At 41.5% G+C, this 15,176-nt stretch overlaps 1 protein-coding gene across 3 annotated transcripts in view; it reads right to left on the bottom strand.

Moving 5' to 3' along the window:
- LOC143018045 (uncharacterized) overlaps positions 1–15,176 on the bottom strand; it is a 51,921-nt gene that overhangs the window by 18,833 nt on the left and 17,912 nt on the right. For 2 of the 3 annotated variants that reach the window (XM_076173081.1, XM_076173082.1), the window contains exons 2-4: positions 12,460–12,635; positions 10,570–10,680; positions 3,708–3,823 (exon numbers count right to left, since the gene is read on the bottom strand). In XM_076173081.1, coding sequence (XP_076029196.1) covers positions 3,708–3,823; positions 10,570–10,680; positions 12,460–12,635 — 403 coding nt within the window. Of the gene's footprint in view, positions 1–2,550; positions 2,952–3,707; positions 3,824–10,569; positions 10,681–12,459; positions 12,636–15,176 lie in introns of those variants that run through there. The other variant, XM_076173083.1, reaches the window with a different exon arrangement.

Below are 15,176 nucleotides of genomic sequence, written 5' to 3'. Positions count from 1 at the left end.
ATCAGGGTGATGTCCACTAGAGTTGTTATTATTACTCTTAGTTTTGGGCCACAGGCTCAACTAACCCTCCGCATGAGCTAGCTTAAAATGCCACAAGTAGTGGGGTGTCTTAAGCCTTTCCAGAAATATCGTCCACAATTTCTTAAATTCCTACCTTGTTTTGTATTCAGTCACGATGATTCTATGACACCGCTGTAACGATCCACTCACTGTGAATTAGTCTAGGGCAAGAGTGGACCTTACAAAGGATTTAAGTTCTTAAGTAGGTACAATATAGTTTAACATTAATGATTAATTCCTTACACACACACACACACACACACACACACACACACACACACACACACACACACACACACACACACACACACACACACACACACACACACACACACACACACACACACATATATATATATATATATATATATGTATATGTGTATGTATATGTGTATGTGTATGTGCATGTATGTATATATGTATGTATATATGTATGTATATGTATATATGTAACGAGGGATTCGATGACCACTCGTTTGAGTTCATCTTTACGTAATCTAGTAGGAGCATTAATTTGGTAGATTTGAGCCAACAGTCTCCAATAATCCATTTTGAGATCATACTCTAACTGATCCACTGAGGGATTTTTGATGAAAGTTTCTATGTTGAAAGGCATGATTGGTGTACATACACGTGAATTCCTTTCCAGGGATATTAGTATAAACCAATTCTTGGACTTCACACACGAAAAATTGACTAAATCCCTGTTCGGGGGGAGTGAAATCTATGGTGAGTCTCTATAAGAACCCGGTCTATGAACATTTATCCTGTAGACGGTGTGTATGCTATGGTTCAGCGCGCAGACTATACGCCCGTAACTTTCGTATATTTTGCTTCGAGGTTTCCCGATAGGAAAGAGGATAGTTCACACATAGACTGTCGCTGAATCAGAATATGGCTAACTAATAGTCTGAATCTTAGAATACACGGCTTACTGTGCAGGTATAGTTAACTTTCGAAGCTGTGGGGGGATAGTATAAATCTCCTAGGCACAGTTACTGAGGAAAGGTCACTATAACGGGGTCGTAACTATTGTTCGACGTTAGGGCTACAGCAAGTGGGTAATTTAGGAAGATCGCTAGTTAACTCGGGAGGGAGGTGGTAGTTGAATACCGGTAAATTATTTGGGCGAGTTACTGCGAACTTAAGGAATAGAGGTTCTCCTTTGGAACCGATTGAATATGTCGGACATATGAATGTCGGGGTCTCACGCACTTCGAATAATCGATACCTTACAGTTTTGTATCCTATCATCTAACCTAACGTATTGATAATCAAGCACAAATAGAACACTTATGAGTTTATATCCTATCATCTAACCTAACGTAATATTGAAAATTCAACTAAAGCATAAATAATTCTGTGACAGTGAGTGTATGGTAATAGACAAAGTGACAATCGCACGTGTTACTGATAATTGACGTTAAGAGGTTAGCAGACTTCGATCTTACCTACGGGTCACTAATCTATTTCACGTAGATATAGAATACCATATCCCGGACAGGCCCCCAAATTGTCATGGGTTGCTTGCTTGGGTTTAGCCTGAGTTAATGTAATGAGTGGAACTTCAGTCGAATCTAGGGGTAAGTTAAGTTCCAGGTGAGAAGCGAACCCACAACAATAACGTGGAACATATAGGTAAAATACGTTCCGAGGAAAATCTTGTTTGAGACTGAATGTAAATAGGAATTATAAGGATTATGGTTGAGGTAAGATAGACGTCTGCACGAAACTTTACTATATTTACACATAAAGAAAAAAATAAAGTTTTAATGATCATTTACGTACACTCAACGTGCACTGGGACATTTAACATAGACAAATACATACAAGACAAATAAAAGTTCAATACATAGAAAACACATAACATAAAGATATACAAGTCCATGAATGGCCTACTAAAAATACTTGCGAACAAAACAGCAATGCACCAATGTACAGCGTCGAAGAGGTGAGACCTAGGGTGGTGTGAAGGTGTGAGAGAGGGTGGACAACCGGGGAGACTTATTTTATACCCGAGGTAGGCGGGACCAAAGCTTCATGGCCAGGTTCGAACTCATACGTTGTAATGACGCATATTCTTTATGAGTCTTGTTCGAAGCAGTGAGTAGTAGGCGGGCAATTTGAGAATCGTTTGATTCACGGTTGGCTATAACAACATGTATATATGTATGCATATGTATATATGTATGCATATATATATATATATATATATATATATATATATATATATATATATATATCAGAAACAAGTAAAAATAAACATTCCTTAATCAATTAACGAATACAAAATGTAAGATATATTGTAACCATAGTGGCAGCGACAAATCAAAGCACACCACACAACTACAAATTTAGTTACCGTCAAGGAAGAGTATTGGTTTCTTGATCATCTGGGAGGAAGGAAACCTTTCCAACCGTAGACGAAGCGAAAAAAAAAATTTTTTGGTGTGTGTGTGTGTGTGTGTGTGTGTGTGTGTGTGTGTGTGTGTGTGTGTGTGTGTGTGTGTGTGTGTGTGTGTGTGTGTGTATGTTTGCGCGTGTGTGTCCGCGCGCGCTTGAATCCTTCCGGATTTGTCCAAGTTCGGGACTGGCTTATAGTTTCCAATAGTCTCATAACGATTTCTGTCTGGAGTTTAATCACGTTGAAAGAGGTGTAAGATAGGAGATAGGTGAAGTTGCTTTCTGCAGTGCCATGTGTGGTATTTATATGCTTAAGACCCGTATACACTGAGCCTCGTGCAGCGCCAACCCATTACTCAGCGTGTTGTTTTGCAGACTTTTGCAACACGCCGTGCGGCTCACGACGGTTCTATTTTCATAGCGGGGCAGTGTCCATCTTGATGTGGAGTCGGTAGGCACGTCGCGCGCTAAGCTCTCAAGGATGGCACCTATATCCGAGTGGACAAGAAACAACACTCTTGTATCTATTATCTGGTCCTACACCGCCAAAATTGAGTATTTATAGATTTACCACAGCATCATCCTTGCTTTTAGAACGTGAAATGCAAGGCGGACAAGCGAAAGGACTTTGCAATGTGAACAAATAAGAAAAATATAGATAAGAATAAGAAACAAATAAAGCAGAAATGTCTCGTATTATGAATTGTGAACGGGACAGTGAGAACATACATCCTTTTCTCGACAATGCTCAGAGGTGACTGACGCCCTGCACTGTCTGCAGCATTCTGGATAGCCACAGACAGTGTGGACACTAGTCGCTACATTTAACATTGCCAACTGCCTCACAAAGCGCTGCACGAGGGACAGTGTGTACTAAGCTTTAAAGCCCCAATGGGATTTGAATAGTGGTAGTTGGCTTTAAGTAGCTATTTAGCGTACAACGATATGATTAGGGGAAACTTAAGGACGGCTCAGTAGTTCGTTCGTTTGAATGGCTGTAGTGAAGACCTTGAAGAAGCAACGAGGTGGTTTTGGTATTCGATGATTGACAGGGTGGAGCGTAACATTACAATGTCGCGTGACGCTGTGTCGCTTTGTCCCACTGTGCCATTTACACCTGACTCTTACTTTTTTTATACGCCCTTTTCTTAACAGTTTGATCACACGAGTAGTAACACATTTAATCAGATTTGTATATTTCAGCAAACTTCTTCTTCACATGCTCTGTAGCATTAAATGCATACCTATTGGTTCCACAAACCGATTCCAATACTATATCATCATCTGGCTGCGCGAAGAACCCCATGGACAACCGCCTTTGTTGTCTGACTTCGTCGTTTGGTAAAACTACTCGGTGGGGCTGAAAAGGAACGAGAAAGGGAATTGTTAGTTTGCTATAGAAAATAGTGCAATTGCAATCGACAAAGGTTGTCCTGTATCTCCACGGTCGCTTGGCAGAACTGCTCGGTGAAGCTGAAAAGGAACGAGTATTCTTAGTTTGCGCTAGATGATAGTACAATTGCAATTGACAAAGATTGTCCCATACGAGTATCTCCACTTCCTCCATCACTGCTACACATCGCCTCTACACTGACGGATCACTACAATCAGATGGTGCAGCTGGAGAGGCAGTCTTCTCACCTGACCTACCACCGCCTCCTGAGGGGTGGGTCGGCCGTCGACTCCGAGATCACTCCAGCTCCACGTTGTACGAACTATACGCCATCTTAGATGCTGTTAGTCTCGTTTGTCAAAGAGGAGTTAATGCTGTCATTATATGTGACTCTAAGCCTGCACTGCAATCCCACTCACCATTCTGTCGTACAACAAATCCTTTCCTTTCTATCCCTACTAACTATCCGTAATCTCTGCATCAAATTTATTTGGATTCCCTCTCATGTAGATTTACAAGATAATACCAAAGTAGACCGCCTAGCAAAGGAAGCCTTCCGACTCCCCCCTCGTAGTGATGGACGAACTCTCTCCCTGCCATGTTGCCTCAACAGGGTCCGCTCCGCTGCACTTCTACCCGAGCAACGTCGTCGGAACACCGAGAAACCCTTCAGTGTCACCATCACCCACTACGAATCCGTATGCCGCCACAAATACATGTACCGCCGAAGGGGACTTCCGGTTCGTCGCCACAATGTTGTCTCGCCCCGACTGCGGATAGGCTACTGACCACCGTGGCAAGTCGCCGGGGGTGGAGGGCGAGCCTATATTCACAGAATGTTGCCTGTGCCGCGTTCCACTAGCCAGCACCATCGAGCACTACTGCCTAGCGTGCCCCACTGTAAGACATCTAATACCCCAGGGACTACCATTAGATGCCATATGTCGTCATCTCCTATCACAAAATATATTAGATGAAATACTTGTCCGTTACCCTCCCCCCCTTTGGTGGGTTCTCATAATACTTGATGCCCATCGTGACATCGCTTACTTCCCCTTTGAATGGATGTACAATAATCAATGTCCTATATTATGTTACCTGCAACTCGTGCATTGTATGTATGTGTGTAAGTGTGTATATATATAAGTGTATGTGTACGTATGTAAGCATGTGTATCCCAGTTGCCTTCCTACATTCATTATGTAAACCTGCCCCCACTGTATGACGCTATTGCGTAATAAATAATGATAATATAAAAAAAGAGTATCTCCACGGTGTGCGACATTGCGTATTTTGGATATTCTTTTTATACACCATAACTTTCATTTGTTGCAGATAGTTTGTACCATTCTGTGCAGCGGGGGCAGGCGACCCTTCATCTCGAAGGATCTATTTGTAATGTACCGGTAAATGTTTCAGCCTGGCATCTTTGCCGCCTTAAATATTTTGTAGCGGCGACATATGAGCAAGCTGTTGCGGCGCTAAAAATACCAAATCAACTAAATCGATCAACCAGTTACTTCAAAGATATTGAGATGGGAGGAGTTGTCAGTAGGTTCCTAGGTGTGGATGTCTTTAAATCTATTCCTCACTTTTTAAAAGAGATTGTGGCATTCCTAATTCCTTTGTATACTTAAGGCATCATTACTACTTGGGTTGTGATTGTATATATATATATTGTTTAATTTCCTGATGTTTCTCTACTAAGTACTTTTTCCCAAAAGAATGATGAAACTTCAAGAGATTTTATAGCTCATCTAAGCTTCCTTTGCCATCGTATCCCAACTTATCCAGATCAATAGTGACCATTTAGGCAGCACACACACCGACGAAACTAGTTGCATAAAACCGATCGCGCGCACACACACACACACACACACACACACACACACACACACACACACACACACACACACACACACACACACACACACACACACACACACACACACACACACACACACACACACACACACACACACACACACACAAAGTTCAGGTCGCAAACCATGGCAAAAAAACTAATCAACAAGTCTTGGAAGTTGGCACGAGAAGAAAAGTTAAGAATATTTGGATATGGAAGATGTTAACAAATATGAACGAGCACAGGCACGAAAGCTCTTAGAGGAAACCAAAGCCAAAAATGATAGGGGGACCGAAGAAGATTTTTTTTTTTTTTTGCGAGTTGTCAGTCAGAAGATGAGGAAACAGTTAAAAAAAAAAAGCATTGCAAAGTAAGCACTACAAGGAAATTTAGAATAGCATATGCTAATGTTGATAGCTTATCATCGGCTAGATTGGAGATAAATGACTACTTGGGGATAAACTAGCCTAATATATTGTGTCTAATAGAGACTAAATTCCCAAAAGTTTTTTCATATACAGTGGCTTTTCTCCCCTTACAAGGGAGGTAGCCAAAAAACAAAGGGATAAAATCCACTCACACCCATTTCATCCCCACATACTCCACCCTCATTCACCCCTCTCCCTCCCTCTTTTCTTGGCTGCTTCTGGATGACGGGCCATCCCTGCAACTCGCCCACTGCCCTGGGTCAGAAGCAGTGTCGCAAGACACAGCACATCCACAGCAAGGGCACTTCATTTAGTCTGCGCCCCCCCCCCCTCTCCTCCCCTCATGCAGAAAAAGAGAATACGGAGAGAAATCCCTTCGGGCTGCGTCAAATTATTTTTCACGCATACTTCCTCAACCCCCATCCCTCACCCACTCCCTTTCATGCGTCAGAGCATCATCTATACACAACCATTCTTCATTCACCCTTACCTTCTGTCTTCCGTCCTTCCTCAACAGACATTCCCTTCTTTCCCAATACCTCTTTTACCCCAACCATCCATCACATCCTTGGTCGCCCCCTCATGTTCACTCCTTCCACCTCTGCCCCCCACATCTCTTTTACTAATATTTCTTCGCTCATTCTTTCCATGTGTCCAAACCATCCCAATACTCTTTCATCCACCCTATCTCCTAACTCCCTTTCCGTCCCTGTTCTCCTCCTCACCTCCTCACCTCCTCATTTCTCACTCTATTTAGCCTAGTAACCCCTATCATATAACTCAGGCACCTCATCTCAAACACATTCAAACTCTCTCTTCCTCTCTTATGTTCCATGTCTCTGCCCCATATAGTGCTGCCATCACAATCACTCCTTCTTCCAATCTCCTCTTTGGATCCATTCCCAAAAGTCTATTTCTCATTACACTTCTTAATCCCCCATGGCATTTACTTGCTTCTCTCAATCTACATTCTATCTACACCTCCACTCCTTCCTTTCCCACCACATTTGCACCCAAGGATCTAAAACTATCAACTTTCTCCATTCTCTCTCCTTTAATACTCGGTTCCAGTCTGCTGCCACTTTCACCCATTGTACATCTCATCACCTTCTACCCACATTTTTCTTCAACTTCCTTCTTTCGCACACCTTCCCAAACTCTGTCACTAACTTCCTCAATCCCTCCTCTGATCCTGCCACAAGCGCACTGTCGTTAGCAAACAACAACTGGTTTATCTCCCACTTTTCTCTATTTTCTTTTACCATCTCCAATCCCCGACCCACTATCCCTGTGTTTACCTTCCGCACCACCCCATCCATGTTAAAAAAAAGTCTCAAACTGTCAGGAAATAGATTTAATTTGGAAGTGGGTAGAAGCAACTTCGCCAACCGTGTAGTTAATGAATGGAATAAATTTCCTGCAGAGGCAGTGCAATGTAGTTAAGTTCGAAGCTTGAAGATTCGTTTAGATAAACAATTATGCAAGATGCTGTAATGACTGGCATTTATATTATTTGATTATTTGTTTGTTATTATTTTTCTGTTTATTTATTATTTGCTTGATTTTCATTTATCATTATTATTTATCTGTCAGTTTATCATTATTTACTATTTACCTGTTTGTTTATTATCTAACTATACCTGTGTATTGTTTATTTTATCTATTGTTATCTATACTACTATGATTTTCATTTTATCTATTTTTTATCATATATTTTTTTCGCTTCCGACCTATTTATGGACCAAAAGGTCTCCTGTCAGCATGCTCCGCCTTTGTAATCCTTTGTAGTTATGCACAGGGATATAGACACACAGGCACGCACATGAATGTGTACACACAGGCACGCACATGCATGTGTATACACAGGTACGCACGAGCCGCATATGTACATACATTTAGATAAGCACCTAAGCAAGATGCTGTAATGACTGTCATTTATTCTATATTATTTATTTATTTGTTTTGTTATAATTTCTCTGTTTGATTCTTATTTATTATTAGTTATATGTGAATTTATCATTATTTACTATTTACCTGTTTGTTTACTCTATACATATGCATTTATTTTATTTATTACTATTTACTTTATCATTGTTATTTATTTACTTATTCATCATTATTATAATATTTTTTGCATCCGACCTTGATATGATCCAAACGGTCTCCTGTCGGCATGCTCCGTCTCTGTAATCCTTTGTAAATTGAACAGCCAAGGCGACGTAACACATCCCTGACGAAGTCTCAACTTTACCTCAAACCACTCACTCTCTCCATTTCTGATTCTAACACAGGCTCTACTACTCTTGTAAAAACTCTTGACAGCTCTTAACATCTTTCTTCCTATCCCATATATCTGCAATACCTCCCACAGTGTCTTCCTCTCTACCCTGTCATAAGCCTTTTCCAATTCCATAAAGGCCCTACAAACATCCTTATATTTTCCTAAAGCTTTCTCACATATCTATCTTAAAACAGAAATATGATCCACTCAACCCCTACCTGTCCTAAACTCACACTGTTCCTTACCAATTACTCTGTTCCTCTTTTAATCCTCTCAATCAAAACCCTCCCATAAGCCTTCCCAATTACACTTAACAGACTATTCACACTGAAACTACTACACTCCCACTTGTCCCCTTTTCCCTTGAAAAGTGGAACGATACAGGCACTCCTCCAGCCCTCTGACACTCTAGTCTCTTTTAAACAAACATTAGATAACCTCACCAGCCAGTCCATCATCGCTGTACCTCCCTTTTTTTAGGCATTCTGCATGACACCCATCCAACCCAGGTACCTTACCTACTCTCATCATCTTAATAATTGCCTTCACCTCATCTTTCCTTATTTTTCCTCCATTTTCCTCACTTATCACTGTCATTATCTTAGCGCTTCCCACTGCAACTACCTTTCCCTCCCCATCCCCCTTCACATTCAGCAACTGATCAGTAGGTGTTAGAACCTCTCCTACCGTCAGCCCACTGGGTGAAGCCATCGCAACTCAAGATGATTCATTCCGTAATCTAAACCATGCCAAGGTCATCAATACAACATCTATCCTGACAGAGGAAGAATGGGATAATAAAATGAAAGTAGGAAGATAAACATCTGACCAAAATTAGTTGGGCCGGCAGGTGGTAAGCAAAGTATTACAAAACAGCTGCCTCGAAGCGGCAACAACGAGTGAGGTGTGTGGGTGGGGGAAATAATTTGAGACTAATACTTACTTTTCCCGTTGATTCCTTGTCTGAATTCAACCATTTAACTCGATGAAAAAAAAAGAAAAAAAAGAAAAGGGATGAACAAGCTAAGCAGAATAATAAACCACCGTGAATATCCCCAAGGAATTTACTGAATGAGTTTCGGTTATCAACGCTGTGTAAGATTTTTTTTTTTTTTTTTTTTTTTTTTTTTTTTTTTTTTTTTTTTTTTTTTTTTTTTTAGAATGTCCGTTCCATAGTTGTACCACCAACGTAATGCATATATGTAAGGATGTTTGTGTAATAACCGGCGTCAGTAGGTAGTTACAGCGACATGCATGTTTCATGTGTAGTGTTCTAGTGTGTTTTATATTGTTTAGACCTAACCTTTCCATCATCTATGACTTACAAGTTATGTTTAATCAATTAGTTTTTAATATTCCCATAAACAACATTTTTGGTTGGGATATATTTTCCTCATTGTGTTAATTCACTGTCCTTGTATTCCATTCATTACATAGAGCATCTATTTCGTCGTTTATTTTCATTCCCGTTGGTCACGCCACTTATTCTGCTTTTCTTCTGTGCCTATGAAGTCGCACTTAGCGAGAGTTCAACTTGTTATTAGGTCAACCTTTACGTGAATATATTTTTGTACAATGGAAATATGTACTCCCTTAATTTATCGAGTGTGATTTCAGCTTTGTGTTCTTATTGACAATAATATTAAATATCTAAATATTTTTGTTTCATTTGTCTGCTATTTAAATTTGCTCGGGTGCAGATTTAAAAGATCTAGAGACAAATTTGTCTCCAAGATATATCAACCAGAAGCAAAGAGACAGAGCACATACATGTATAGCAGTGGTGGGATTGAAAACAATAACAACAGATTCTCTCACTAATAGCTATTAGTATTACTATAGTATGCTAGGTTGGCACAATATAGCCAATTTTTTATTACCAGTTTACGGAACTCATGAAATTCCAAGAACAGGTTCGTACGAATTGGTAAGAACTGGCTGAATCCCACCACTGATGAACAGTACGTATACTGTACCAGTATATTTTCCAGTTCACCATATTTTCCTGTAACATCACTAATGGTAGCTAGGTAATATTCATAATATTAATATCTATTACCTTAAAGGTATACGCAACAATATATTCTATCCCCAGTCAATTCATTCGGGCTCCATTCTTAAAGTGAAGTTGTGACCTTACCATGGCTCTCCAAGCGTCACCAGTCCAGCACTGCATCAAGTCAGCAATATTGATACGAATTGCACCCGGGATGGGCACCACATCAAGCCATTCTCCTTGACGGTCCTTGATCTGTAATCGGGATTGCTTAGATTAATGGCATGCTGCCAAGTGGGTAAAGCATGTATAGATAGATTTGGCATTATAGATATTATTGAATCCTGGATCAATATTGTGGAGATATTTCCTTCCGGAAATTGAGACAGAAGGATATAGTTTTTCACAAGGATAGGGTAGGCAGGAGTGGGGAAGGAGAAACACTTCGTCAAAAACATAGGTAACTGTATTATCAACGACTCGATTAACCAAGTGTGAATTATAAAATCTATTTGAGTGGAGATAATAGGCAAGAATAAGAAATCTATTATTGGCATCCTATATAGACCTCCTAACATCACCATTAAGCAGACCGATTCCCTGATTCAAGAAATTCACAGGGCGTCCCAGTATTGAAATGGGTGATTTTAACAGTAGAAACACTGACTGAAAAAAATCTTAGATCAGGAAACGTATTTTTTTCAGATATGGTACAAAATAATTTCCTAAAACAGATTATTACTGATACTACGAGAGGAGAGAATACTCTGGACTTACCACTAACTAAATATGAAGACACAACGAGAATCGTAAAAATGGGAGATAGGCTAGGCTCTACCCATCAACAAAAAATAAGATTCAATATCATGTGGGAGGATTTAAAGAGTACGAATAACGTTCTAGTGTCTGACTTCAGGAGAGACAATTTTGATAAGATGAGAAAATATTTAGGACAACTGGTCACTTAAGAGACCAACCCAGAGAACTATGACAGGTTAAGATACATAGTCACCCCGGACGCCATTAGCGGTCAAGTATCGCGTCACGGAGGGTAATATGCGTACCTTGGGTCAGGTGACTCACAAGCGTGAGGTCAACAGCACGGTCAGCAATCTGGATGAAACGTACAGTAACCTGACAGTTTTGATTTTGAATGCACAAAATACATATATTCCCCTCAAAACAATAAGGTCCAATATCAATATTCCCAAATGAATGACAGATAGGTTGAAAATCGAAATCGGAATAAGAAGAAGGCTTTACACCAGAAAAACAACAACAGGGAAACACACTTTAGATCTAAATATAACGATATGGCTAGACTGGTTAAAAAGAACACACGCACAGCGAAACGTAACTACGAAATTAAGGTTGCCAGACAAGCGAGATCCAAACCAAAGGGCTTCTTTCATTTCTACAGAACATAAAATAAGGAAAGGATAGGCCCAATTAAAAACGACAAGGGTGTCATGATAGATTCAGAAGAAAAAAATAGCAAACAAGTTTATCATTAAGACAACATTGCGGGACTTGCAGTAATGGATTTGGACAGGACAAATTTAGATTTAAAAAGTAGATAGACAAGAACTGCTCTACCATTAGAGTGGTCAACGAATGAAATAGACTTAGTAATCAAGTAGTGAGCGCTGAAACTATCAGTTGTTTTAAGAAAAATCAAGACAACTTTATGGATGGGGATGACAGGTGGTAATGGACATGGAACTATGTGATGTAAGCCTTATGGTCTTTTACAGTCTCCTTTATTCATATGTTCTTATATGAAATCGGTAACTGACTAAAACAGGAACTACTAAAAGGCACAAAGTGAAAATCTCCGTCCATATAATCCAAGGTATTGATCTTTTCCTCTGACTCGGTTGTCACCCTTTCCCAAACCGCACATCCACGGTTGACATTGGACAAGTAGAGGGGTAGTTTACAAGTCGCTTGCACTAACGGCTACTAAACTAGCCCCGTGTCAACGAGATTTTAGTATCAGTGTCAACTGCATTCAGTAGGTTTTATAGCTCTTACCTGCAAACCTCTCACGTCGTCCAGAAACAAGAACGTAAATGTATGGAAGTCGATGTGGGCTCCAATTCGGGTGACTTCCTCCTTCAGAGAAACTGGTGGATAGTGTACAATACGAAAAAGGCTCTCGTTGGTCTCGGGTCTGAAGCTGTGATACTTGGAGTAGTCGATATCAAGACCTTCCAAATTAGAAATAGAAAATATTAGAATACTTTGTGTAGTGTGAGCAAGAGCTACTGTGACATAATAGTTGTCAAACCTACTGAAGTCTCAGGTTTGATCCCCATGGCTCGTCTTCTGTCCGAGCACATAGGCCAAACGCGACGGATTCTCCTCCCAACTTTACACCTTAAAAGCTTTATGGAACGAATCGCTAGTAGCAGCGATGTAATTCAAATAACCAAACCCGGCCGTCGCGAGCTTTGATCGTAGGTTCACTGAGCGTGAATCCCCCTCGCTACCATTTCGCCACATTGGACGTACAAAACGTACATCGGGTTATCGATCGTTTTACTCGTTCTGTGTGACGAAATGGCAGTGAGCGGGATTCACGCTTAGGAGACCTGCGATTGAAGCTCGTCACAGCTGGATTTGATCATCTACATTAATAGGAGTTTCCGTAGTTACCTACGTCTGTTGCTTCAGTGTCCGTAGTTTCCTAGTTCTTTTGTATTTTCATCTCATTCATGTAGCGAAAAGCTAATGTCTTTAATTTGTCCAGGTTTTCTAGTATACTGAATTACTCACTGATGGTCTTCTTCAGTTTATAGATATTTCCCGTACTTTAAAATTTTGTCATTCGTGTGACTCATGTATTGAACTTGTGATTGACAGCTATTACACTCCCGGTTGAGAGCTCAGAGCTCGTATATATTCCAATTTATTGATATTGTAACCTTACATCCAGCTCCTTGCCCACCTGTCTCTCTCTCTCTCTCTCTCTCTCTCTCTCTCTCTCTCTCTCTCTCTCTCTCTCTCTCTCTCTCTCTCTCTCTTTCTCTCTCTCTCTCTCTCTCTCTCGGGACTGTGGAAAACATGGCGTGTGACCGGTCCAACAGTTTTAAGCTCCGTACTTATAACTAAAATCCCGGCAGTGTTATCGTATTCCAACCCTTCGTTGTGCACTGTGAGATATTATAAGACTACCTCTTCAATTTTTTTTCATCACGGTGTGTGTGTGTCTTCAACCTTAGCCTATAGCTGTGAAAATATTATCTACCCGGCCTCAACGACCCCTGGTCAAGGTGGCCCCGGCTCGCGCATGCGCAGTACGAGACTTGTGACGTCATGGACGAATCACTCTCCCTGCATACTACCTCATAAATCCTGAACGTCTGTGAGTGATCTCAACGTGTGATAATCATGGACTACTCAGGGCCACAGGCTATTGCCATCGTTGAAGCCGATCTTGCCATGAGTGACGACGAAGACCCAATCGACATGTGGCCCCCGCTTCCGTCTTGCAATCATCACGCTCAAGGAAATTCTCCTGCATCTGGCAACTCTGCACCACAACCATTTACCCCAGCCAAACGTACTCTAAATGAAGTCTCCAACAATAGCAGCCCACCATCTCCTACTGCTAAATCTTCGAAGAAGAATCCAGTGATAGAGCCACGAACTTATGATACACCATTTCCCACCCCTACCCCCCTAACCTCGTCCTATACTTCGCCGTCACAGGCTCCTGCCTTTGCCACCAGAGAGAAACATGTCAAATTAGCCTTCCCTGACAGCCCAAGCTGTGATGTAAAACTTCAGTGGCTCTCCAACGTTGCCAAACCTTTCCGTCTCGATCGTGAGCTGGCTGAGGTGAAGATGTCAGCTATTACGTCTCGTTTCGTCTATGTTTCAAGACAACGACAAGACATCATTAAAACTATCACGAGTGGGGAAATATTATCTTTGCGCCTAGTCATTCAGGACTCCACGGAAAGACCATTTATATTCCCTACATATCTCTTCACTCGCTACCCCGTCAGCACCGACCCTTCTCATACCAAGGAATATCCAGGCATACATACAGCTCGCAGATTCGTCCAAAACGGGACGCCAATCAACCGACTAGTCATCATGTGGAGCCTACTTGAGCCACCGCCGCCTACCTTAGAGTTCCCCTTCCTACCTTTCCTCCCTCCCTGTGAGCTTCGCAAAATGAAAGATGAAATACCATGGTGCTATAACTGCTGGGGCTTTAAATATATCTCTAGATACTGCTCCGCTTCCACGAAATGTGCCTGGTGGGCGGAAAGCCATGACACTCGTCCCTGTTCTCACTGTACACCCACCCCACCCACCACGACTGATGACTCCACTTCTACCTCGAAACCCTCCATCGCCCCACCACCAGACACATCCCTGTGGAAGTACCCTCGATGCCATAAACCAGGGGTCAACGTTTGGCATGGCTGTACTAAGCAAACCCCCACAGCCACCTCTCAAAGACCTGCGCCACCACTATCATCACTACCACCACCACTTCCAGCCACCTCTCTCACGACGCCCAGCCCCACGGACTCTGCTGAAGTACAAGCTCTTCGCCAAGCTGTTGGATCTCTCGAATCCTACTGCTCAGCCCTCACGAAGCGATTCGATGCCATAGATGCCCGCATCGAAAACTTAATTTACCAACAGGCTACCGCAGCAACCACTCTTGCCAGTCTAGTCGAATCTCACAAAGCTGTTATCACCTCTGTCACAGCCCTTACAGAGCGACTTGA

This window comes from Oratosquilla oratoria, chromosome 34 (genome assembly GCF_046742065.1).
Source record: "Oratosquilla oratoria isolate Oo_2021 chromosome 34, ASM4674206v1, whole genome shotgun sequence".
Classification (NCBI taxonomy): Eukaryota; Metazoa; Arthropoda; class Malacostraca; order Stomatopoda; family Squillidae; genus Oratosquilla; species Oratosquilla oratoria.
Note: the sequence above shows the minus strand (reverse complement) of the source record. Positions and strands in the feature narration are given on the sequence as shown.